The 24,645-nt window shown below is 41.6% G+C and overlaps 1 protein-coding gene across 1 annotated transcript in view; it reads right to left on the bottom strand.

Annotated features, from left to right (window-relative positions):
• The window catches only part of LOC140148921 (disintegrin and metalloproteinase domain-containing protein 12-like), a 103,739-nt gene that overhangs the window by 72,340 nt on the left and 6,754 nt on the right, over positions 1–24,645 (bottom strand). Inside the window, 2 exon segments of the mRNA XM_072171027.1 lie at positions 12,240–12,316; positions 20,343–20,458. Of these exon segments, the coding sequence (XP_072027128.1) occupies positions 12,240–12,316; positions 20,343–20,458 (193 nt within the window).

Raw genomic sequence — 24,645 nt, forward strand, 5'->3', positions numbered from 1 at the left:
TTATCCGACTTGGGATCCCCTACCGGACCAAACTTGTAGGGGTGGCGGGGTCGGGATAATCAACATCGGAAAGGTAAGATCGCACGGTTATGAGTCTACCAAACATTTTTGTTTGGGACTAGACTCAGTACACCGGTCGATCTTACCGCTTCGATGTTGATTAAGATACTTCTTGCATCAACATCTGAAAGATCGATCTAGCAAGTAACCGACGGATGGAGGTACAAGATTGGTCAGCATCAGATCAGGGATCGGGAGCGGTAACGATGGTTTTCGCGAGGTCAGAAAAAATATTTTCCCCAACGGTCGGGAAACAAAAAGACCACGCGATCACAGACATAAACCTCCTTACTTAATAAGTTTGGTGGTTAAGAATAGCGACACTGGTTCTTACCATGCTGAGTATTCTGTATAGTCTGAAAACCTGGTACCCGTACACCACCGTATTATGATCGCCGAACAATGTCCCGGTAAACCTCCCGCCCGTCTCTGATTACTAACGTAAGCGGAAGTATCGTAGAGAAGGCGAAGGTGGCTTCGGGACACCGCCTGCTAGATCTCCTCAAGGGACAACCGAGCGGTATACCCAAGATGATGAGATAGCTCGTGTCGAGTGGGTCGTGGGACGCGAAACCTTCGCGATCCCCGGACCCCACCAACACCTGGACCAGCCATTGCGACAGCGGCTGGACCGAAAGGCTCTGTAAGGGTGATGAATGCGGTCGTGAGTCCTCGCAAGGCTTGTGTTCGGAAGAAATAGTGCTGCAGCGCCTTATCGGACACCCCAGCCTATCTTTGGCTTCAGCCGAACCTTGCCCAACCCTGGGGATTGGAGAGGGGCGAATGTCGGTATGCACCGCGCCCGTTCAGTAGTCACGAGAACAGAGCGCCCGAAACAGTGTCGCTCCAGTGTTTGTGAACACGGAAGCTAACCTCGAGACCGTGTGCAACTCAGCACCGCCGTCCGAAGCCAACGCCAAACCGGAAAGCCATCTTGAGAGTTACGTATTTAAGCCGCTTTTGGCGGAAGGTCAAAAGGGTGACCCTTAAAGTAATCTAAGACTGTGTTGGGATCCCTTAGGAGGATCACTTTCCTTTTGGTAGACACTCGTTGAACATACCGTCGAGGCGTAGACTAATAAGGTAACCATCGGCTATGATAGTCGACCCGTCTCGAAACCTCGGTGAATGGAGAGGACAGCTGACTTATAGCTGGCCCCAGTGGCCCGCTGAAGTCTTGCTTGGAACTTTTCTGTCAGAAACTCCGGAACTAGCAGCACAGAGGCTCTAGCGGGAGAGCTATTTGTCTCATTGCACCAAGCGTAGTATGGAACCAGACTCTGGCTATACGTACGGAGGGTAGACTTCCGTCTAGCCCCGGCGATGAGAAAAACAGCTTCTGATGAAAAGTATCCCTCCGCTGCGTGTTCCCTGGTAAGGGCCATGCAGCTAACTGCAGGTGCTCTAGTGATAGACTGGGTACCTCCGCTCCGGGCATCCGGAGTAGATCTGGTACCGCGGGGAGTGCCAGCGGCCTTGCCGCTAGCAGAATGACAATGCAGTCTTCCCACCCGATCTTGGCCACCACCCTCATGAGTAGTGAGATCGGAGGGACTGCATAAGCTGTCATCCCTCCCCAGTCTATGGACAGAGCGTCCACGGTGAATGCTTGGGGGCCTGTGACCCTTGAGCAGTACACCGGCAGTGGATGATTGCGATGAGATGCGACCAGATCTTTCGAGGGTGGTACATCCCTTGAAGATCGTCTGAGCGACTCTGCGGAGCAAGGGACCATTCTGCTGGTCCCGACACCCTTCCTCGTGACAGATTGTGCGCGAGGATGCTGGTGACGCCCGCGATGTGTATCGCTCTCATCGTAATCTGCCTGAACTTGCACCACCCTATCAGGTGTCGTGCATGCAGGCTCAATCGTGGTGGCCCGGAGTCCCCTTGTCTGTTGGGGTAGGCTACCACGGTTGTGTTATCCGTCAGGACAACGGTATGTGATTCCACGATCACCTCCTCGTAGCGAGGGAGGTTGATGTGAAACTCTGTCTCTATGGCCCCATAGGCCGAGACGGAGTCTCCGTGGATGTGGACCCCCAGCCCCGTTTTGGCGCTATGGTCGTCACTACGTGACATACCGGGGTGCAGGAAACCTGACACCCTGGGTCAAATTGGGCTGATGGGTCCACCACCAGAGTTCCTCTCGCGCGATCTCCGACAACGGAACCGCGAGGGATATTGGGTGACGACTGGGCCTGCAAGCAGGCTAGAAGGTGTAGTTGGGTAAGCCCTAACGTAGAAAGCGGCAGTACAGTACGAGGTCTACCATACTGGCCATTAGGCCTACCACCTTCATCCATGCCACAGCGGGTTTTGCCCGAGACTCGGCCAAGAGTCAGGCACACCGCACCATGTTAAATCACCCGCTCGGGTGAGAGCACCGCGAACCCCTCCGTGAGGGTGATCTGGGCCCCTACAAATAGTGGTGACTGCGTCGGGACCACGCTGGACTTTTTGAGCTGATCAAAAAATCCAGGGTCCCGCACCCTCACGGACTATCAACCCCATGAGACCCGTAGTCTTCAGTGGAGTGCGTCCGTATATGAGCCAAACGTCCAGGTAGCAACTGATGTTGACACCCCTGTGCTTCAGGTACGCTGCCACCGCTCTGACCAAGAGTGTTAAACACCCTGGGAGAGATGGACAGGCGGATGGCGGTATCAAAACTGGTAATTTTGATCCTGTACCTAGAAGCGCAGATGCCTCCGATCTTGAGAGGCGATTGGCATATGCAGATAGGCGTCCGAGAGATCTAGCGATGCTGTTCCCATGCCCCTGATGGAGCAGGCTAGCACCGAGGCGAGAGTCCCCATTCTGAACCTCTTGGGCCTGAAGAACGTGTTCAACAGTCTGCGGTTCGGATGGGGCTCCGTCGCCGGTCTTCCTTGGAGCCAATGGCTCCAAGATCACCCGTAGAACGGGGGTAGACCGGGACAATCGCCCGCTTCGTGAGAAGCTGTGTGATCCCTGTCAGTAGTGCCCGACGCTGGGGGCCGTCTGACGGCACTACTGTGGACCTCTGAAATGTGCAGATGAATGTGGGGAGACTGGGTTGCCAGTCTGTAACCCCCACTCACCACTGACCATACCCAGGCGCTCAAAGAGATGGTTTCCCACCTCTGGGTGAAAGCCATAAGCGGTCGTCCACTGGGAGATCCCCCTGTGGAAAAACCGCTGAGTCCCCCAGGAATGCTCTGCCTAGCTTCCCTTGGAAGAGCGCTTGCTCTTCTTCGGGCTTGCCAGCTGTTCCTGTGCTACCCTTGCGCCTCCCAGAAATGGGTGCTGCAGAGGTAGTGGGCTCGGGTACTGTTGGTGGTGCACGGCCTGCTGAAGTCGGAGCTCCTACCCATGGTAAGGGCAGTTTCCGACCTCTTCAGAGTGCTCCGTTGGTAGCTTCTTTGCACGGTCCTCCACCGTGGCGCAGAAGCATCCAAAGAGAAAAAGGACCCTGCCTTTCCATCGCGTTGAGCGATTGGAGTGGCAGGCCCCTCCCCGGGCGCTGAGTGGACACCCTATGGGCTAGGCCCATGGAGCTCTCGTTGAGGCTAGCTGTTAGCACCGCTAATAGGCTCACCTCGCATGGAAGAGCTCAGATGTTGTCTGAGCGTGATACGCTTGACGACATCTGGGTCCCTCTCGGATCCCCTCAGGTAGGTCCCGTGGTCCTCCCGCATTACACGCAGAGGAGGCGTGCAAGCACGCGGCGTCATAGCTCTACTGAGCTCGACAGCCCCACGATATCTACCCGTGAGGTTTGCCGGGAATGAGAGTGTGGCGCCCCTGTGAGGAAGCAGCAGCTGAGCATCCTACTGAAAAGGATCCTGGTCCTCCTCCATGGACTCCCCTTAGGGGTGTCCGGAGGAAGATCAGTGCTGTTGCTCCTTGGCGGGGCAGCGGGGAAGGAGACTGTAGTGATGTCACTACCGGACTCAGCTTCCGACTCCTTTCCCTCGCCCACAGTATCCGTATCATGCTCCGATGATGACGGTAACTGAGGACGGGCATCTGAAAGCGGGTAAGAAGGCATAACCACTGTGTGGCTCGCCGACTACCTGCCAGCAGAAGAGGGAGCACTCCCGCAAGACCCTGAGGTATCCGCCATGGCACCACTGGGTCCGCCTGCTCTCGCAGCCGTCGTCCTAGCGCTAGCAGCACGGGGCCTACCCTGATCAAGATCTGGGTTAGCCCCATGCCGGCTGGCCTGGTCAACAGCTGATGTTGGTACTGCGTGGCCATCGCTGGCGACACTTGCCACGGTGCTAGGCCGTGGAAGAAACACCCTGCGGCGGGTACCACGGGCATACCCGCCGCAGCTGACCCTGAAAGGATCCGCCACCAGGGTAACCCCATGGTACTGCAGTACCAGCACCGCCTCCCCCCCCCCCCTTGTTGCCACAGAGACTGTGGCGCCTACGGCGGGTGCTGCGGTCCCGGTGCGGTATCAGCGTGGGTACCCGTGAGGGTTCCCAACTGTGGACCGCTGTACCCTCGCCACACTGCGTTCCCTGTTTTGGGGGATCAAGCTGTGTGCTGGCGTGGTACCGGCGCGGTACTAGCGTAGGTGCCCGTGAGGGCTCCCGGCTGTGTACCACTGTACCCATGCCTCACTGCGTTCCCCGCAAGGGGATCAAGCCGTGTGTATGGGTACCCTGCTATACCGGCTGTCCCTTGGCTAGAGGGAGCTTGCCTAGTACCACGGGTAGCTGAGCGTGCATACCCCGATCAATCACCTCGCCACCTGAATAGGCAGCGCCAATCAATGGAGCTATGCCCTGTTGATTTGACAGTGATCGATCAAGAGAGGGTAATTGACCCATTGACGGTAATGGATCACCCACGCCCGCTGGCTCTCGAGGACATAAGTGGGTTGTTGATCAGCTAGGCTGTTCAAGCTACTTACTGTACCCTCTAGAGCTTCGCCCTAAGGTCGCTGTGTGTGGCGGACCACTCACGGCAGCTATGGGCGGGTGCATAGCGGCTACCACTGAAGTCAAGCCGTAGCTCGCCTTTGTAGCTGCCACCGAATGCACGTGGGTCGCTGTCCCGTGAGAGACTGCGAGCCCAACCCCTGAATAATCGCCAGCCAGTCCCTGTGGACAGCCAGCAGCTATTCTAGGGCCCAGGGTATCACTCGGCGGTCCCGCCATGGAACGCTGCCGTGTGACAACCCCAGTTGGTTCTGCTAAGACTACACCCACAGCGTTAGCCGCGGTATCGTCTCTGTTGAACCCATGCATGCTAGGGTTCAACCCAGGCAAGCCCGGGTACCCTTGCATGCTGCCCGTCGCTGGCTACTACTGTGGCTGTTTGAGCCTGTAGATATGCCTGCAACAGACGGGTGTCCTCCTGCTAAAAACCCGTGAGGATTTTCGCTAGAGGACTGGTATCCTCCTGCTACAAACCCGCTAGGGTTTTCGCTGGTGGTTACCGCTCTGCTGCCTGCTACTTTGCTCCGACGTATAGTCAGTGCTTTCGCTGGCTGCTGAGCCTTTGGACGCCGCTTAGCAGTCCCGAAGGAACCGCCTGCTTGTCCGGGGACCGGAGCCCCTTAAGCAGACCTGCCATGACCCATAGGGGCTGTCACAGCAGAATCTACCGATCGACTGGTATCCTCCTGCTGCAAAACCCGCTAGGGTTTTCGCTGGTGGTTACCGCTCTGCTGCCTGCTACTTTGCTCCGGACGTATAGTCAGTGCTTTCGCTGGCTGCTGAGCCTTTGGACGCGCTTAGCAGTCCTCGAAGGAACCGCTTGCTTGTCCGGGGACCGAGCCCCCTTAAGCAGACCTGCCATGACCCATAGGGGCTGTCACAGCAGAATCCACCGTGATCGACCTTACCAGTGCCCTTGGTAGATTTCTTCTTCGTCTTATGGCGATGACGGAGCCTATCCAAATCGTCAAGCTGGAACTCGGAGAGTCCTAAGCAAAAAGAAAGACATCTAGAAGATCGTGAGCACTCCCTGAGGGTGAAACAGAGCGGGTGTGGGTCCCGCTCCGTCACCAGGGAAGGGCAAGCCCGACAGGGCCGAGGCGAAGCGAGGAGAAAAGGGAGGGGGGCACTACCCCCCAACACGCGACTCAAGCCCAGTAAGCAAACCTGAGCACGGAGGCTGGTCGCTAACGTTAGTGGTAAAGTAAGGACTGGCTAACTTTATTACTAAAATGTCAGACGGGTCCCTACCAATCCCCACCGTATGAATATCTGATTAACTCGTCTTTATTGGACGGTAATGAAGACATAACGATAGAGTAATCACCCTAACATAGCAACAATAACCTACCGTACATGAAATACAATGTGTATGTACAAACATCTATTGTAACTTACAGGCTGCAATGGTTGTTTTACGGGGGAAACAAAGGGAATGGCGCCAACGAGCGGCCATTTTGAATTGCTCGTGTGTCCCGTATACAAACGGAGGCACGATATGTAGCTAAGTTTTGGATCGCTTTTTTGTCACTTTTTCGCCAGAAAATGCCGTCAAAACTATCCTCAGTCGAACAATACCGGTTTGGTTTTACCTAAGGTGTGAAACTACAACCGATATCTCGCTTTTGGTCGAGAAATTGATACACAGTGCTATGAACAATCGATAGGCACGTCTGTGTCAGTCGGAGACCAAGGAGGATAAAGGCGATCATATGGTGTGACGTCACCTTTTGGGTGAGTCCACCGGGGATCGGGGTTTTTGTTATTTATTCATTTATGTGGGACAAAATGACTATTGGTTTTTTCCGCATCTCGGGATCGATGCAAGAAGTATCTTAATCAACATCGGAAACGGTAAGATCGACCGGTGTACTGAGTCTTAATAAAGTTCTGAATATATAGCAAGCATAAAGCTTGTACACATTTAAACATGAGCTTCCAACAAGCTTCAAATAAATCCCTGAAATAAATAAGTTTGCTTTCATTTTAGTGTTTGAAGGTCTGTATTTTTGTTGTGAGGGGAGGGGGAGGGGAAGGTAGGGGAGAGATCTAGTGAGATGGCTGAGTGGTCTAAAGCGATACACTATTGGCCAGGAGAATACGAACTGTGGGGGTTCGAGCCTTGGGTCTGCCTTACAAGAGAATGCAATGCATGTGCAATGCAATTATGTTCAGTTATTGCAGGATCTGTGGTTACAGTAAAAGGTTATTTTACTCCGATTGTGAAGCAATGCAGAATATATTATTAACTCCTCACTGACCCCTAATAGGTAGTGTACATGTATGTGTGGCATGTCATAGTTCGGAAGCTTTTGGTCAGGGTGTACAGAAGAGTTAACCCTGTGCAAGTAAAGTGTCAGAGCTATTCAAAAAGAGAAGGGGCACCATCCACAGTTCTGATATCTGCAATCAATCCTAGGTATACTGTGCACATAAAGCCTGTGCGTTAATACTCAAACATTGAGGAACAGCACATATACATGTAGGAAGGAAGGAAGGAGGACGAACAACATACTGCTTAACACTTGTCATTTGACAAGGTAATACTATGGTTTTGAACCATTTGCACACCTAGCCAAGAATACATTTTAAGGATGGACACATGATTTCATATAAGGATTTTATACATATCAAGTTCACAAAGTTCACATTTTCATCATAGATTGAAGGGAATTGACTCCTGATGCAGGAAGCCTGTCAATACTGAAATGTCAGACTCAGTATTTGTGCTAGTTGTAATCAATCACAGAACCTACAGGGCTTGATGGCCTGCAAGATATGGCACTGTACATCAAGATTGAAAACTAGTATTGAGTAAATAGAAAATGCTTTATGTTGCCGCCTGTCTTTATTGAAGTAATAATTCTGACAAATCTCCTGCATACATGTTACAAGACTTGTTATGCCAATGAACAGGTTGCAATGCTCAACATCCACAAAAGGTCCAGCTTTATTTGGTGAACACAAAAAAAATGACCCTTTGTGGATATTGGGGGTATATTAAAATGTGCCCCAAAAGGCCCAATTGAAAATAATATATGCACATAGTGTCCACTATTTTGACTGAGAAAAAATGTTTTAAAATGACCCCAAAATTTAAGTCCACTTTTGGGGGTTCAAGTCCACATTTTAAATGCAAGCAGATTTTTTCCCAGAAAAATTAAGGTCCACATTTTAGAAGTCTTGCACCACTGTTTCACTGAGGTTCCATATGTTCATCTTAGTATTCTTAGCAAAGTTTACATTTTAATTCTATTTACTCCAACTGCTATACTGACTATTTATTTCACTGCAGGTGCTGTATACACTTGGCTGGGCTACTAGATGCTACTCAGTGGTTCATGCTTCCACAAGCCTTTTTATTTGGGTTGAATATAGGTGGATGGCTGGTCAGACCTTTGACAGACATTATTTTGGCCTGGAGTGAATCTAGAAATTAGGGATATAGGTTTGCAGCAAATGCCAAGGTATAATGTATAAAGGGTGCCTTTTGACTCAAATGCCTGTAATACCCGCAACGACACAAGCATGAAATATACCCCAAAAGATGTCTCAACCCAGTCCTTGGCTTTCCTTCTATCCATCTACCCCTGGGATCCACTCATACTAATGTCAATTATGATTAAATCCATACTTGCCAAAATATTAAAATCCTGACAAAAATTTGCTGTGTTTTAGATCAGGAAGTAAACCATACAAGCCAATTTGGTATGATTTCCTAGTTTTCATCCCAAATTGAATTCATGGAAACAGATCATCCAGCACATTTGACAGTGATTTCCCCCTTTGGGATTTCTACCAGCTTACTATATATCTGATCATAGAAGTCCAAGTAATTTGTACTTTGGAAGCCATACATGTATGACAGGGAAGGTGCATGGAACCAGGAGCAATTTGTTTTGAACATTTATCCTGGTTCACTGGGATTTTACAAGAACCAGGATCAGGAGCAACTGGTGGCTTCCCGAGAGCAAATTTGCTCCCAGTGGCCTGCATATTTGAAGGCTTGCTCTCTATCTACTCTTCATAACAAAGACTACATGTACATAAAACCAAACTTTGATAAAACTTTTAAGACCTTCAAATAATACAGTGATTCACAATACAGACATGTACTTTTTCAAGTTCATGTTGATTTTATCTCAATTGAGTCAAGGTTAACAACTAAGCAATTGATATGTTTTGTTTTGTGTTTCCTTTGGACAAATAACACCTGATAACTATTATACAACAACTGCAAAATCACTGATCACATGTACTACATGTACAACTACTCCCACATTACTCACATGCATGCAGTTTTTAGTGGAATTTATTATTTTAAAGGAAACCATACATGGGGGGGGGGTGGAAGGAGGGGACTGAGGGGAGGTTCTTCATGGAATGGTGGGTATGGGCATGTGTGGCACATTCTGGGTGCATTTTAGGTTTAGATTTGGGTCTAAATTTAAAAAAACTGGTTCAGAAGGCTGGAGCGCTTTTTCCAAATTTTCTTCAAATGTAATATTATTTATAATTTTCCAGAATAAATTTTGGTTTCAGTTTATCTCAAATAGAGGGACAAGCTCTAGTGAAAGCCAGGTTTTTTTAAAGGGCAAGTATCAACTTGGCAAATTTTACAATAATGGTAGGGACCCTACATGTATACTTTAATATGCTTGTATCAACTTTTACCATTATGGAAGAGATCCTACATGTATACTTCAATATGCTTGTATCAACTTTTACCATTTATGGAAGGGACCCTGCATGTATACTTTAATATTCCATCTTTTTGTTATACAAAAAAGATTGAAAACAGTTTGGAATCTTTTGGCCTGGAAAAAACATATTGCAATAAAAAAAACCATGCAAAACAAAACCAGAAGCTGAACTCTTTGAAACCTAGAAATTGGCATAGCACTTGGCACATCAACAATGATTTGTTGGAAAATGTTATTGACCTGATATATGTGATCACATGTGATAAACTATAAAATCACCCCATAATCATGATAATGAGAGTCACCACACCTACTCACCTTACCACACTGCACTGGAATTAGGGACCGTTCACAAACACTTGTTGGGGGGGCCTGATGCAAAATGGGGGGGGGGGGCTTGAAAAGTTTTGATCCTCCCAAGGGGGGCCCTGAAAAAATTGACCACAAATTTTCCCAGGAAAATTGAGTTTATATGTTTTTCTATGGGGTTGACCCATAATTTTCATGTCAAAAACGGGGGCCCTGAAACATTTGAGGGGGGGCGAAAAATGTTTGTGATGAATTTTTTGCATGCCCCCCCCCCCCCCAACAAGTGTTTGTGAACGGACCCTTAGTTTGAATTTATCCATGATTTGGCAGCTCATTTGGGCAATTTCAGAAGATTTCTACCATTTAATACATATCCATTTCCTTACCCATAGACACCAATGCTTATGTGATCAATTGGGCGGATTTTAAGATCATATACCCCACCAATGGGTTGATGTACACATGATGATTAGAGTGAACAGGAAGCCATTGAGAGGATGAGTAATCATGTTGGGTGTTGAGGGAAGGAACTACCATTTCCACTCTCAAGTACTTACTTCATTGTTTATATTCTGGTTACAACATTTTGCATATCTTAGGAATGGATTCATGACATGTATTTGAACCCAAGTTTACATCCAAAACCAGCCTTGGTGTTCGTTCAAGGAGGCAAAAGCCTAGTAACTGATAATAATTATGGTCTCCAAAAAGCATCTAAAAATGGTTGATTTAACAAAACTTTCTTACCATTATGACTTTACATGAGATATTTTCCAAGGGGTAGTCTGCCTGCCTTCTGCGAGGTTCTGCCCCCAGCTTTAGTTACACCCTTGTTTACATGCAAAATGTCTGGATAACAGTGCCAAGCTGCCTACACATATTTTAGGGTGACCCTATGTACCTCAATTGGGATTTACAATGTAGTCATTGTTGTTGCCAAACAGTAACATTTGTCAGCACCAATTTTAAAGATTCTGGTAAATAAATTCTGCCTACTATTGAGATGGGGAAGGGTGCTTGTAAAATTATACCCATCTTGTCTTGGTTTTGGGGTTAGAAGTTAAGAATTGGTTGTGAAAGATATAGGGCTACATGGAACATCCATACAGATAGGCAAAAAGTGACCACTTTATCTCTTCCTGACCATAGTTCAGGCAAGACACAAATTGGTCCAGAAATACCATGGAAATACATATCTCTTCGAGTCCACAGGGGGACTGTTATTTTCGAAAGACTAGGAGTTTAGGTATGAAGCAAACCTTCTGTTCTGTATATGCAATTTTCTGAAACACAGTAATGTTTTGAAGCACTACTTTTTGCATGTCTTACTTGGAATAATGGAAACTGTTGGTTCTTGTAACTGCTAAATTGTTGGTCTAGTTATAAAAGTACACATATTTCAAAAGGCAAACACTTGACAAATCCATCTGCGAGGTAAAAGTTGGGCAAAAATTATCCGTTTTAGGAAAAATAAAAAATAAATAAAATATGCAATTCTTAAAATCTAGAAAAGGTTTTTAAAGTTTTTATATTTTTAGAATTTTAACCAACTTTGAGAAATTTTCACTAAAATGGTCAAAATGCTCAATTTTGCAAAAATAATATCAGTATTGGTCCGAGTATAGTCCCACCCGCTTTTTAGGTGAACATTTTTCACAATTGGGGGTGGGATTATACTCAATTTCAAAAAAAAAAAATTAATAATTTCAAAATGCATTGAATTTGAATGCATTTTGAAATCATTAATAGAGTATGACATGAATACAAATTATCAATTTTCATATTAAAAATACAAAACATCTTGAAATTTTTTTTAAATTTTTTATTTTTAGGTCAACCATGAATGATCCTAGCATCTAGGTCCAGGGACACTCCAAAACCGGAGTTTCTGGAATTTTTCGAAAAATGGGGGGTGGGACTTTACTCGAACGTGGGACTATACTCGGACGAATACGGTAATAAAAAAGCTAGATTTCTCCAACTTCCTCATATTTGGTGAAGTTGATCAAAAAACAAAATAAAAATAAATACAAAACAAACAAAAAGAACTTTTTTATTATGTTGTCCAAAACAATTTCAACCAAAAACTGTTTTTGGTGTTTTATTTTATTTTCCCATTTGTGCCCAAATTTGACCTCAGAGGAGGATTTGTCAAGTGTTTGTCATTCCAATGTACACTTTTGTACTTTAGACCAACAATTAAGCAGTTATGAGGCCAAAATGTTAAACTTACTCATTAATCCACATATCTAAAATATATTCCTCTCCTTCTATTGGAACTACAAAGGTGGCTTCTGGTAGATGACCATTCTGTAATAAAACAGAAATAAATGATAGCGAGTTAATATATTGAACCCAAAGGCTAGTGAGTAGTGACAGTAAATTATTCACATGATTTGTTGGGCATGGCATTCTTTTCCTTATCCTCTATCTTCAATTCTGTTCTCTTTCTTTTCTTTCTTTGGTCATGACGTTTTAATATGTCTAAGCTTTTACAGCTTGATTTGAGGATTTTGCTTGAAACTGATCCCATCAGAACCCAAGTGTGTCTCTGCACGGATCAATTCAATCAATCAAACAAACAAACAAGCAAACAAACAAACGTATTGGTATGTACATGAGTAACAACAATCAAGAACAATTCAAACAAACAAGCAAACAAACAAACAAATAAACAAACAAACATATTGGTATGTACATAAGTAACAACAATCAAGAACAAGTTTGTATAGACCCTATCAAATAAACTCAACCGGAACGGTGTAGCAATTGAAATGGCAGACATGGGGTGGTTATAAGTTTTAAGTGTCAGAGGGGGACAGGTCTCTAGTTCGATTCCACAACCATTCATGTACCTATCACCTGTTTTATTGTATTTTCATACAAGTTGCCCCGTGGTACCTTACAGAGTGCAGAATTTTATTTAAATGAGGACGAGTGACATAGTACTTACTCAATTATATCTTGATTCACAACTGCTGGATCATGGTGCTGGATGATGCATTAGTACATGTACATTGTGTCTAAGTTGCTCTGTCAGAAATATATTTACCCAAATATTTGGTTTCACATATTTATTCAAAAATATTAATCCTTGCATAAATATTTAAAATTAAAGTATCCAAATATCTGGTTTCAGTTTTTACATTTATTCAAAAACTCAATCCTTGAATAAGCATTTAAAGTGAAATAAAATGCCTCTTTATATTACTTCCTCCATAATCTAAGTATTAATTACAATATTATTTCATGCTGCATTGTATTTTCCACGAATAAAAATGTCCAAAGTATTATGTTCGTACACCATACTTTACTGGGTAACTTATATTTGCTGACATCAGGCTGTGTGGGAGTATAGGAATGCTAAAGAATGAGTGGGTACAGAATTGGTTAGTTGTTACTGAGTCGGGGACCCCAAAATGCAGCCTAGCGCTACCTATGAGCGCTACCCCTGACCATACAATACATGGAGATTGTCTTTTTTGGTGATCTATGATTTTACACTCAGTAACCTAAAAATGTTGTCCAAAATGTAAAATATTATATAGCACACTATTGCATAAAAAATCAATGTAAGTTTACTCTAAATAAGTTGAGACAGTATTTAAAACAAAATCATCAAAATACGAGAGACCAAATATGCAGCTATGACCCAATTTTGGTTGCCATTTTTTGGCCCTTTGGCGATGGAGGGGGGGGGGGCTTCCCCAGCCCCCTGGTTACTGTGTGAGTGTAGCAAAATGTTGCATATTTAAACATTTTGGTATTGTTTTCTTGCCTGCCAGGCTGGTAAAAATACATTTTGTGGACCTCTACCAATATGCTATGTACAAAGGGGTGTTGTATTTTTTGACCTCTGCAGGAGTCACCTTCAAAGTCACAGTCCCCTAGTTCATCACTATTTTATACCAAAACACATTTGTATGGCAGACTAAAAAGTACTTGCCTACTTGTTCATGTTTTGTCATTCAAGTTCAAACCTAGGTGCACATTCTGGTATCACAGACTTTACAAATAATCAACCTCAAAATGACAGGGCTACATGTAACACTTTTCAAAGTCTTTCAAATGACAGATCATTTCTTTTCAGTGAAGCTACTGTGATGAGTAGGGAGAACTACAGAGAGACTAAAGTCCGATGTATACTCCACTTCGCGACCGCGATTTCGCAGGCCACAAAGTAATTTGAGCTGAAATTTTACGACTTCCGCGAAGGAATTTCCTTCGCGGAGCAGGTTTCATTGCTTCGCAGAGAGTTGGATTTGGTTCAACTTTTGGGGGGTAGGCCAATGAAGTTTCTATATGAAAGTGGGCAACAATTCTTCGCGAAACTCAGCGATATTTTGATGAAGTATACATGAATGCCTTCGCGCAAAGCTGCAAATTAATTTTTTCATCACAGCTTCTCGTGAAGTGGCAAAGTGGAGTATACATCGGACTTAAGCTTGGAGTTAGCCATGGGGTTGATCTGCCCCAGACACTAAACCAGAACCTGATAGATTACCTAAACCTAAAACAGCCTCAATGTGCATGTCACAGTTCATAAATTAAATATTAAACAATCCTCCACACCAAAAAAGTATTCTGCATCATACCCAGAGTACATTGTCTAATGCAACTGTTTGTATTCTAAAGTGGACTGAGTAGGATGGAAGTGATATGGGCTTTCTTTTCAGTCTACTCATCACAACACTACTATTATCTTCCAAAACAAAAGCCTTGTTTTGATGAGCTTGTCTAAACATGATACAAAAGACACTGCCTTGATTACTTCTCACTTGCCAATTTGCCAGGTTGATGACTGCATGGGTAGCTCATATGCTTGAATACAGAGAGCTGGTCATATAATTTGCTTTTATAACTTAAAATTCAAAAGGCCATATTATTCCTGAAGTAACCATTTCTCTAAGCCTCTAGTTCAGGCTTCCTCAAATAGATTTGTTGAAGCGCCACATGAAATAAAAAAAACCCCTGCAAAGCGCCACTCAATGGCTGCGAAGTCGCCGGGGGAGTCAGAGCTATCGATTTTTTTAAATTTGAGGTGCAAATGACGCCATTTGGTGCAACATTTTGTACTATTTTAGCCTGTCTTTACAAGGATAACATGGGAATCGCATTGTTTATTTATTTTTTAAATCTAAACGGCTGCCAGGCCACTGGAAGCCACAGGCGCCACATGTGATGCCAAGGCCGCTATATTTGCGGAGCCCTGCTCTAGTTCATTTCATCAGTCTTTATTAAATCCAGCACTGAACTCCAATGTAAACCCAAATCAAATGTTTCCTCTTGGGGTAAGGGTGGTTGGGGTGGGGTTAAACCATACACAATGGCATATTAACCTGCTGACTCTTACATCCTACCTCAAAATATGTATGCTACATTGTAAATTCCAGAGAACCTTTTCTAGGATTTATATGTTTAGTTTTCTTTTTTTCAAACATCATATGTTTAGTATACTGTATAAATAAAATGAATGTCTACAAGCCTTCCTTTGTTATTCTAGCCACATGGAACTTTTTACGTGTTGATAGAACCATAGATTACCAAAAAGGTTTTTTGATAATCTATGATAGAACAATGTGACTGTTTCATAATGCACTTGCAAAAATAATGTCAAGACAACACCAAATACCCTATTTTGTTGTGGGGAGCCCAAAAGATATTTTTAAGGTGATCAAATTCCAAGCTGTACTACATGTAACTACATAAGTCTGGGAAGTTCTGCAGCCCTAGGGGGTCTTTGAAAAAAAAATTATGGGGATGTGCCACACAAACTTTCGGATGCTGACTTTCTCTATACCTATTTTTGCTTATTTTGCCACCCATCAGTATACCAATTTCCCATAAAAAAACACCCAAAAAGCACCCAAACTTACCCTAATTGGGCGCTTTTAGGGGCACTTTTTCCCAACTGCACCCAATTGGGTGCATTGGTCTCCACTGAAAACCCACCCATCGTCGAATTGCTGAAAAGGTAGGTACCCCAAAACCGTGGCACATCGGCCCGTATCGGCCTTCAACCAGGGAGAACCCCCTCTAAGTTCTGCAGGTGGTGTGGCCATCTCCCTCCGACTTAAAGTGTAAACCTAATGTTAACATTCAACGACCGTTCCATGTCTTAAATGTAGTTTTCCAAGTCTTAGGTGTTAGTTTCCAGGTCTTAATTAGGTCTTAGTTTTCCAGGTCTTAGTTTTTTAGGCCTTTTAGTCTTCTGAGCTGTTTCACCAGTTAAAGGACTCATAATGATAATCAAGAGCTGTATCATGGTCCAACTCCAAAACAAACCATGTTCTCTACCAAACATGATGGAGAGGAAATGTAGGCTTATGTATGTGGAAGACACAATAATATTCAGTATCAGTAGTATCTAAACACATAGGCCTACCTATAACATGTTGCTTCCTCAAACCATTTCAGACAAGGATTCAGGAAATAGTTTCCTGTTCCAGGAAAGTTGAAGGACATTTCACCGACAGGTGATGGACCAGGGCCTGTACCGATCACCCGGGACCGATCACAATTATTTTCTTGTGCTTTCATTGGCCCAAGAAGAGCCAATCAAATATCATGATACTTGTTGCAGTCATCCATTTTTACATTGTACAAATTATATATCTTCTTGATTTAGCATAATTGTATTTATCAGCTTGATTTATTGGAAAAATTGATTTGAATATGTATCTGCAATACTGACCAGTGACCAGAGTTGTTTAAATAACTTTTTGGCATGGATAAGTTCAAGCATGTTGTGTCCATATTTATATGATTAATTAACTCAGAAGCCCTAATTATCTGTTTCATAACAAAAGGCAAAAGGTTCATTTCATGGAATGAGGAAAGAGATGACGATCAGGTGCGGGTATGGGAGGTGGTATTTCATGGTTCTGTTCAATCCTCATCTGATGTCCTTTTGACACTCTGAAATGCAACCTGCAACTGTGGAAGTCTTTACCTTTAGACTCCTTCAATATTTGTAAAGAAAAAGAACTGTAAAAAGTTAAATATTATCATCAAACAAAACAAAGACAAATTAAAAATTAAAGGCCATTTATAAATCCACTGTTACATGAATTACCCAAACAAATGACAAAAAAACTTGAGACAAACAAGAAAACAGCAAGTTTTAAAACAAAACAATTTAAACTTGAAATGATGGGTTGTAACAGAACATGTGTTCGTAAAAAAATATGGGGTCTTTGGGTGAGAGCTACGCTGAAAAAGGGGGTCTTAACAGCCCTACATACGCGTTACCTCCAAAGTGGGAGTGCCCCCCGGGGGCATATATTACATACATGTATAAACATATAGCAGCCATAAATCAGGTAATACCTGAATAGTGCCCACTCCCTATTATTATTAAATTTTACCTTTAGTGGTTTTTATGCCTCCACTGCAAGGCATATTGTTTTTGCACTGTCTGTGCTTCCACGTTTCCGTACCTCCGGACGCTGTATCTTGTGAATGGATAGGCAGATTGACTTCAGATTTTCACCATAGGTGGGGCATGGTCAAAAACTCTGGATCCTTTTTTTGGGTGGTGTTCTTGGTCATATATTGAGGTCAAAATCATTTGAGGTCAACTTGTAAAGTAAAATTTGGACTCATATGATTTTATCTATTGCAGAATTCAACAGGGTTTTTCTCATGATTTTACCAAATTTTTTCTTAAAAATGTCCACATGTATATAAAAACATGTTTTGATTTTTTGTAAATAGGCCTACCTGATGGGATTGCATATGTCTAGCATTCCACTGGCCTCTTTTGACTTTATCATGGGGGTATAGCAGTTCTTGGAATAAAAAAAATCGATTTAAATGAATTTAAATGAAATAATTCAATTTTTTTTTTAATAAAAAAATCTCCAACCCTGCTTCCCTGTAGTGGCATGTGTATGTCAATTTTGTTTTATTTTTGCCTAATACAGGGGATACATATTGTGTGCTGTACATTGTTGGTCCACACACTCAAACCCATGATGAGTAAATGTCTAAAATGAGGTTGGCATCACTCAGCACAGAGACTGTCACCATCTGCCAACTTGCTGCATTGACTGTACAGAACACAATCATATTTTGTTGAAAAGCCATGTGAATGATAGCACAGGGCGTCTTTACCTTTGAATTAGTTTCCTAACTTGTTCTCCTGATGTCACAGTTCTTGGAATTTAAAATTGTGTATTGCTCATCAGTAAATCATGTAAATTGTTAGAATCCCAGATCTGTTTTCAAACCACAGAGTATCTTGTGGTCACTACCGAATCTTCTGTACCATAGGTATTTGACGACAAATACCTATGTCTGTACAAATGTACATTACAAATACAAGTCCGCACAGTATGTAGTCCATATTTTAAAAGTCCATTGCTGTCAAATTTGAACAGGGAACCTACCCAGGGAGCCTGAGTGTGCCAAACTGTGGGCTCGAGTTCTTTAATTCTGACCATCTTTTGATCACACCAGTTTCATTTTTCTATTTTAAATCACTTTCTTCTGCTCTGGTCTTCAAGGTACAAAATCACTCACATTTGCTCAATTGATTTCCATTCACATGAAGTGAATGATTACAATTTCTCCACATTATGAATAAGATCTACTTACAGTCAATAAAATATGTTTTTAAAATAAACAACAAATATACCTGCTATTTTTGTGTATCTTAGAAACAAGTTTGAAGTCACAGTGCTATGTGTAACACTGCTCACAGGTACCATACATTTTTGAACCCAAGAAGACAATTTACTTTCTAGTGAGATTTGAACTAACCCTGAACTTACCAATTTGTACCAGAAACTTTACCAGCTGTATGGCTTATAAATATATCAAACTTAAGTTGAGTGATGGCTTGTCACAGTAATTTGGTATCTTTACATTTATTAAAAACAACAACAACAACCATTTTAACAACAACAACAACAACAACAACAACAACAACAACAACAACAACAACAACAACAACAACAACAACAACAACAACAACAACAGAAAACATATTAAAAGCAAAAAACCAATGTGAATAAAAATAGGTTTTGTAATTTACATAACTTTTCAGAAAGAGGCTGAATCAACAGGCCTGGAAAAAATAGGGAACTCGGGAACCTGGTTCCCAGGAAATTTTGTGATTTGGAGGGAAATTGTCAAGTTCTAAATAAAGAAATACATAAGAAATAGTGGGAAATCTCAACTATGTTCCCGGGAAATTGTGCACTTTTTCCAGCCGTGCTGAATCAATGTACCATATGTCACCCACTTCATTCGCAATGTAGATTAATACAAGCACTCCAGGCCTATCTGGTCATCATTTAAATTAAACTACTATAAATTTGAAGGATTTTTTATCTATTGAATATTTTCAATGATACCTGACATATACCGTATTGGTCCGAGTATAGTCCCACCCGTTTTTTAGGTAAAAAATTTTCACAATTGGGGGTGGGATTATACTCAATTTAAAAAAAAAAAAACATTTTTTTAAAAGTTTTTTGTTGGTTTTGGAGTGTGCCTGGACCTATGCTAGGATCATTCATGGTTGACCTAAAAAAAAAAAAAATTCAAAGATGTTTTGTATTTTTAATATGAAAATTGATAATTTGTATTCATGTCATACTCTATTAATGATTTCAAAATGCATTGAATTTGATTTTTTTTTTTACAATTTCTGGAATTTTTCGATAAATGGGGGGTGGGACTATACTCGAACGTGGGACTATACTCGGACGAATATGGTAAATGCAAACATCTTTTCTTTCCATCCTTCTGCTATTATAGACTATCCTGCTCATTCGACATGACATGACCAGTCACAAGTCCATGCTCTACATCTGGTAGAACAAGAATTCAATGTTCATTGTATGCGAATGAGATGTCCTACCAGACCATACACTGGACCTCAAACTAGGTCTGATACAAAATGAGCAACAATTTCCTTGGCTGCAATGAAACTTCTAAAGTGGGGTGCAAAATTGCAATAATCCAGATGTTTAAGGTGGTACTACACCCCCTGATACATTTTGTGACCAATTTTGCATTTTTCTCAAAAAAATAACTACACACTGGTAACAAAAGTTATAGGGGCAAGGAATCCAATTACTTCACTGAAATTTCAGTGATTCAAGACAAGTGGTTCATTTAAAAATATATATTAAGGTACATTCTAGCGGTACCTCTTTTCTTTTCATAAATGATGTACCACTTGTCTTGAGTCACTGAAATTCCAGTGTAGTAACTGGATTCCTTGCCTCATTGTTTTACTTTAAAACAATGATGTCCCATTTGCTATAATAAAGAGACAATAAAAAACCATGATAACACTGGAGTTACCATGGTTATGCCAGCTTACCTCTGTCATAGTAAAGACTTCTCTCCTCTGTCTACCAGTTAACAGCTTAGGTTCTACAACTTCATACTTAGATAACTTGGCTATTTGTCTATGTTTGCCTTTGAATGATCGCCATTCTGAAACAATAAAAAAATACAATTTATACTGTAAGAAACTGTTTCAGAGTAAAATCATATATTTGGGGAAGGGGTGCTAAAAGTAAAAAGTACCGGACTACCGGTATAGTACTTCGATGTGCACAAACAAATTTCCCCACAAGACTTTTATTCCAGGCTCAGCATTTGTAGCATCAACAAACAAGCAACAACAACCTTCCCATATTGTTGTATTCCACTATAAGTAAATTGACCAAATAGCAAAAAAAGCTGAAAGTGTTTTTTTTACAAAAAAAGCTATAAAATAGTACACACATAAAATAGCACAAATTGGACTGAAAATACAACAAAATATATGTAAATTTGAGCAACAAAACAAGCTGAAATCTGCTAAAGCTGAAAAGTTTCAGGTCTGAGTAAGTATTGGGTCCTTACATGTACTTGTACATTGTCATCTGACTGGGTGCACAATAAAAACTGACTGGGTGCACATCTGCACAATAAAAACTGCCAACTTTTCATACTTGTAAAACAACAGTACAATTCAGGAAAATAGCAAAAATACCTGTACAATACATGTTGGATCTAATACATGTACTTGTGTAAACATAAGAACATCACCTAAATAATGTTTTTCTCTAAAATTCCTATCCATGGAAAATTTTCAAAGTAAATCAAATCCTGAATTGTGAAATAATATGTTTAAAATAATAATAAATAATAATTCAATATATAATATGACTTTCCCAGTAAATTACCAATTCTATGAATTACTTTGCTACATTGGAACCAGCCTCAATATCACTTGTTAAAGTATAAGGCCAAAAAAAAAAAGTTGTTTGTTTGTCCTCCACCGCCCGCTCCTCAGATTAAGGCCTGACCAATATTTTTTTTTTCAATAATTTTTTTTTTTTTAAATAAAAATAAGTAAAATTCAATTTTTTTTTTCAGATTTGGAGTATCTCTGGACAATACTAAGATCTTTCATGGTTGAAAATTAAAAAAGCCCCCCAAAAACATTTTGTGTCTTCAATGTGCAAAGTTATAAGGCCCTTCACAATTAAAGCTTAGTTTCCTGTTTCATGGTTGAAAACAAGGGATGAGGCGACTTTTAATTATTAATTATTAATTATCTATTATTTTCTTTATTTTAAAGCAAGTGGTCGCAACCTACATCAACCCGCTTTTGACAAGGAACATGCATTTAATTATTTTACAACTTTGTTTGATTTTATACATAAGTAATGGTACAATTATGTTCTTTGTTTATTCATCATTATAGTTGATATGATCAAAGTCAGAAAGTAGCAAATAGAAGTCATTAAAAGTTACTTTAAAAGAGAAAATCCAAAATATAGATAAAATAATTAAATATTTTGCAATTCTCTACTTTGGACGCGGGCGGGAAACAGGAAACTAAGAATCAGTTGTAAAGGGCCTAACTTGTGGATTGAATACATTGGATTTGAAATCATTAAAAGACTATGACATGAACACAAATTATAACTTTAACTGCATATTAAAGAAACAAAATGTTATTTTTTTAAGTCACCATGAATGATTGTAGCATTTAGCTCTAGCTAGGTCCAGGAATGCACCAAATCCCCCCCCCAAAAAAAATCCGCCCGCCCGCACGTCCTCTTTCAAAGCTGTGGAGGACAAACAAACAATTATTTTTTTTGGGCCTAATTATTATTTTTCAGGTTTTCTCTAAGTGCCATTTCATTCTCCTTGGACTGCAAATGTTGTAATGAAGTGACTTCCTTTTCCTCACTGTGGTCTTTGTGTGATAGCCTGATACAGGGACAGGAAATTGTAGCATTTGTTGTTTAGTTTACTGAACCAGGTGAACATAATGTGTTTAAAATCATTGCATAAATAAAAGTAACTAAAGTAAATAAAAAGTAAAGAAACAGCATTTCCCTCCGAGCCCATTCAATGAAATAATGTACATGTATAACGTTTATTAAAATGGAGAAAAAACAAAAATCAATATTGTGAATTTACACACATATACTTTGCATATCTAGGCTTTGAATTTTGCATCATGTGAGATCCCATGCTGAATGGTCATTTATACAGGGCACTTGTCACTTGAAAAATTACATACCCACTAAATGTGTACTGGTACATTTGATAGTTGAAGCAATGTCACAACTTTTTGTTGATCTAATTCTGTTGTGATGCAAATGATATTTTAATTTGTTTTCACTACATATATGTAGCCAGCACCTTGAAAATGGAAAAACGTAATTTACCAAAATATTCCACACAACAGAGGGTCTACATCCGGGGCACTCAATTTTTTTTTGGTAGGGTGTGCCACCGCCAGTTTGAACTTGAGGTCTAAGGAACTGATCGGCCAGCCAAAAAGGAGGGTCTAGGGAACTGATTGGCGGTCAAAAGGGGTCTTGGGAACTGATTGACTGGCCAAAAGGGGGGTCTTGGGAACTGATCGGCCGCCAAAATCTGAAAAATCTCGAAAACTAAACCCGCAGGCCAAACCGGGGTTCAATTTTGTTGCGTTTTTGCCACAGATTTTTGAAGGAATCGATTTCACTTTGAATTGTGCATTAAATTATTAATCAGGAAAATCAGTAATGCAACATAGGTCTGGTTTGGCCCATTACGATGGAAACCTCAACAAAGCAAAACAGCATTCAAATCAAAATTACTAGACCCTGTAGACCTACAATCTATGCTATTATAGCCTACTGATAATTATAGCAGCATTACAAAAGCCCACCATAAAAACAAACCCACAAGAATTATTTTTTTCAGTGCCGAATAGAAAAACATTTAGACTACATTGAACTGTCATGCTTATACCATGAGATGATTGAGTGAAGTGTGCAGAATTTGACAGCCATTCCACTCCCGATTTTACTAGACCAGTAGATCGTAAATTACCTTTTAATTCATTGTTTATGGAGAGCTGCAAGGATGTGTACATAAGTTTTAAGGTACTTTTCCTCATATTTGGCAATTTTATTCCAAAAAGAGATCTCAAAATCATTTATTTCTAGCTAAATGTTCACCAGCTGGACTCTCGCGATCGGCATTGCTGCAATGTTTATTTATTATCAGTCAACCAGTGTTGCCACTACTAAAGGAGCCCAAAATCCCACCCAAAGTTCACCCTATTCCTTACAATGTGTTTCAATGGGGAAGAAATTAATGGAAAATTCCTTTGAAGTTTTTGGGCTCATAAAAGTAGCTTTTGGGTCTGCTTTTGGGCTTGAAATAGTAGGACAGAAAACACGTCTCTCAAGATGCCGATGAGAGCGGAAACGGGAGCGGAAATCGATGATCTGAGGGTCTATGGAACGGCTAGAAAAATTTGGGGGCTTCAGAGCGGGCAAACAATGAATTCAGAGGGTCTAAGGAACGGCCAGTGGCTCTGAAAAAGGGGGTCGTCGCCGCGGCACATACCCGTATAGCTGGGAAATGTGAGTGCCCCCGGGGTCTACATGTACATTGTAACACTGCACAACAAAACCTTCTTTTATTCTACCTCCAGTACTGGCCAGTTCATTATTACTACTACCGACTGACGAGTGTAGTCCCACCCCGCTTTTGGGCGCTTAACATTTTTAAAATTGGGGGTGGGACTATACTCGAATTTCATTTTTTTTTTCTTTTTTCGGTTTGTAAAAAAAACCTAGACCTAAATGCTAGGATCATTCATGGTTGAAAAAAAAAAAAAAAATAAAAAAATTCAAGATGTTTTGTATTTTTAATATGAAAATTGATCAAAATGCATTGAATTTTTTTTTTTTTTTTTTAATTTCTGAAATTTTTGAAACTTTGGGGTGGGACTATACTCGAAGGTGGGACTATACTCGCGTCAGTACGGTAATATGTGACATGATCAAGGGGAATGAGTCGCATGTCGACCCTGGTCGAAAACGAGTTTTTCGTTTGTTTCTAAAGAGGACATTTAGAGCTTTCAGAAACTGAAAACCCCAAGTTGATACGACTTTTCTTTGCGAAGTTATGTCACTTTATCAATTGCTGAAAACAATAGAAAACAAAATAATTTTAACACTTTCTTTGCCAATATCTCAAAATCAATGTTAGCGACATCCGACTCATTCCCCTTGATCGTGTCACATATTGCACCTTCAGGGTGGGTTAGAGTTGACTACCTTGTAGCGTTTACAATGCAAACCCTTTTTTCAGGTAAGAGTTAATATTGAGTCATATAA

Source organism: Amphiura filiformis, chromosome 3, assembly GCF_039555335.1.
Source record: "Amphiura filiformis chromosome 3, Afil_fr2py, whole genome shotgun sequence".
In the NCBI taxonomy this organism is placed as follows: Eukaryota; Metazoa; Echinodermata; class Ophiuroidea; order Amphilepidida; family Amphiuridae; genus Amphiura; species Amphiura filiformis.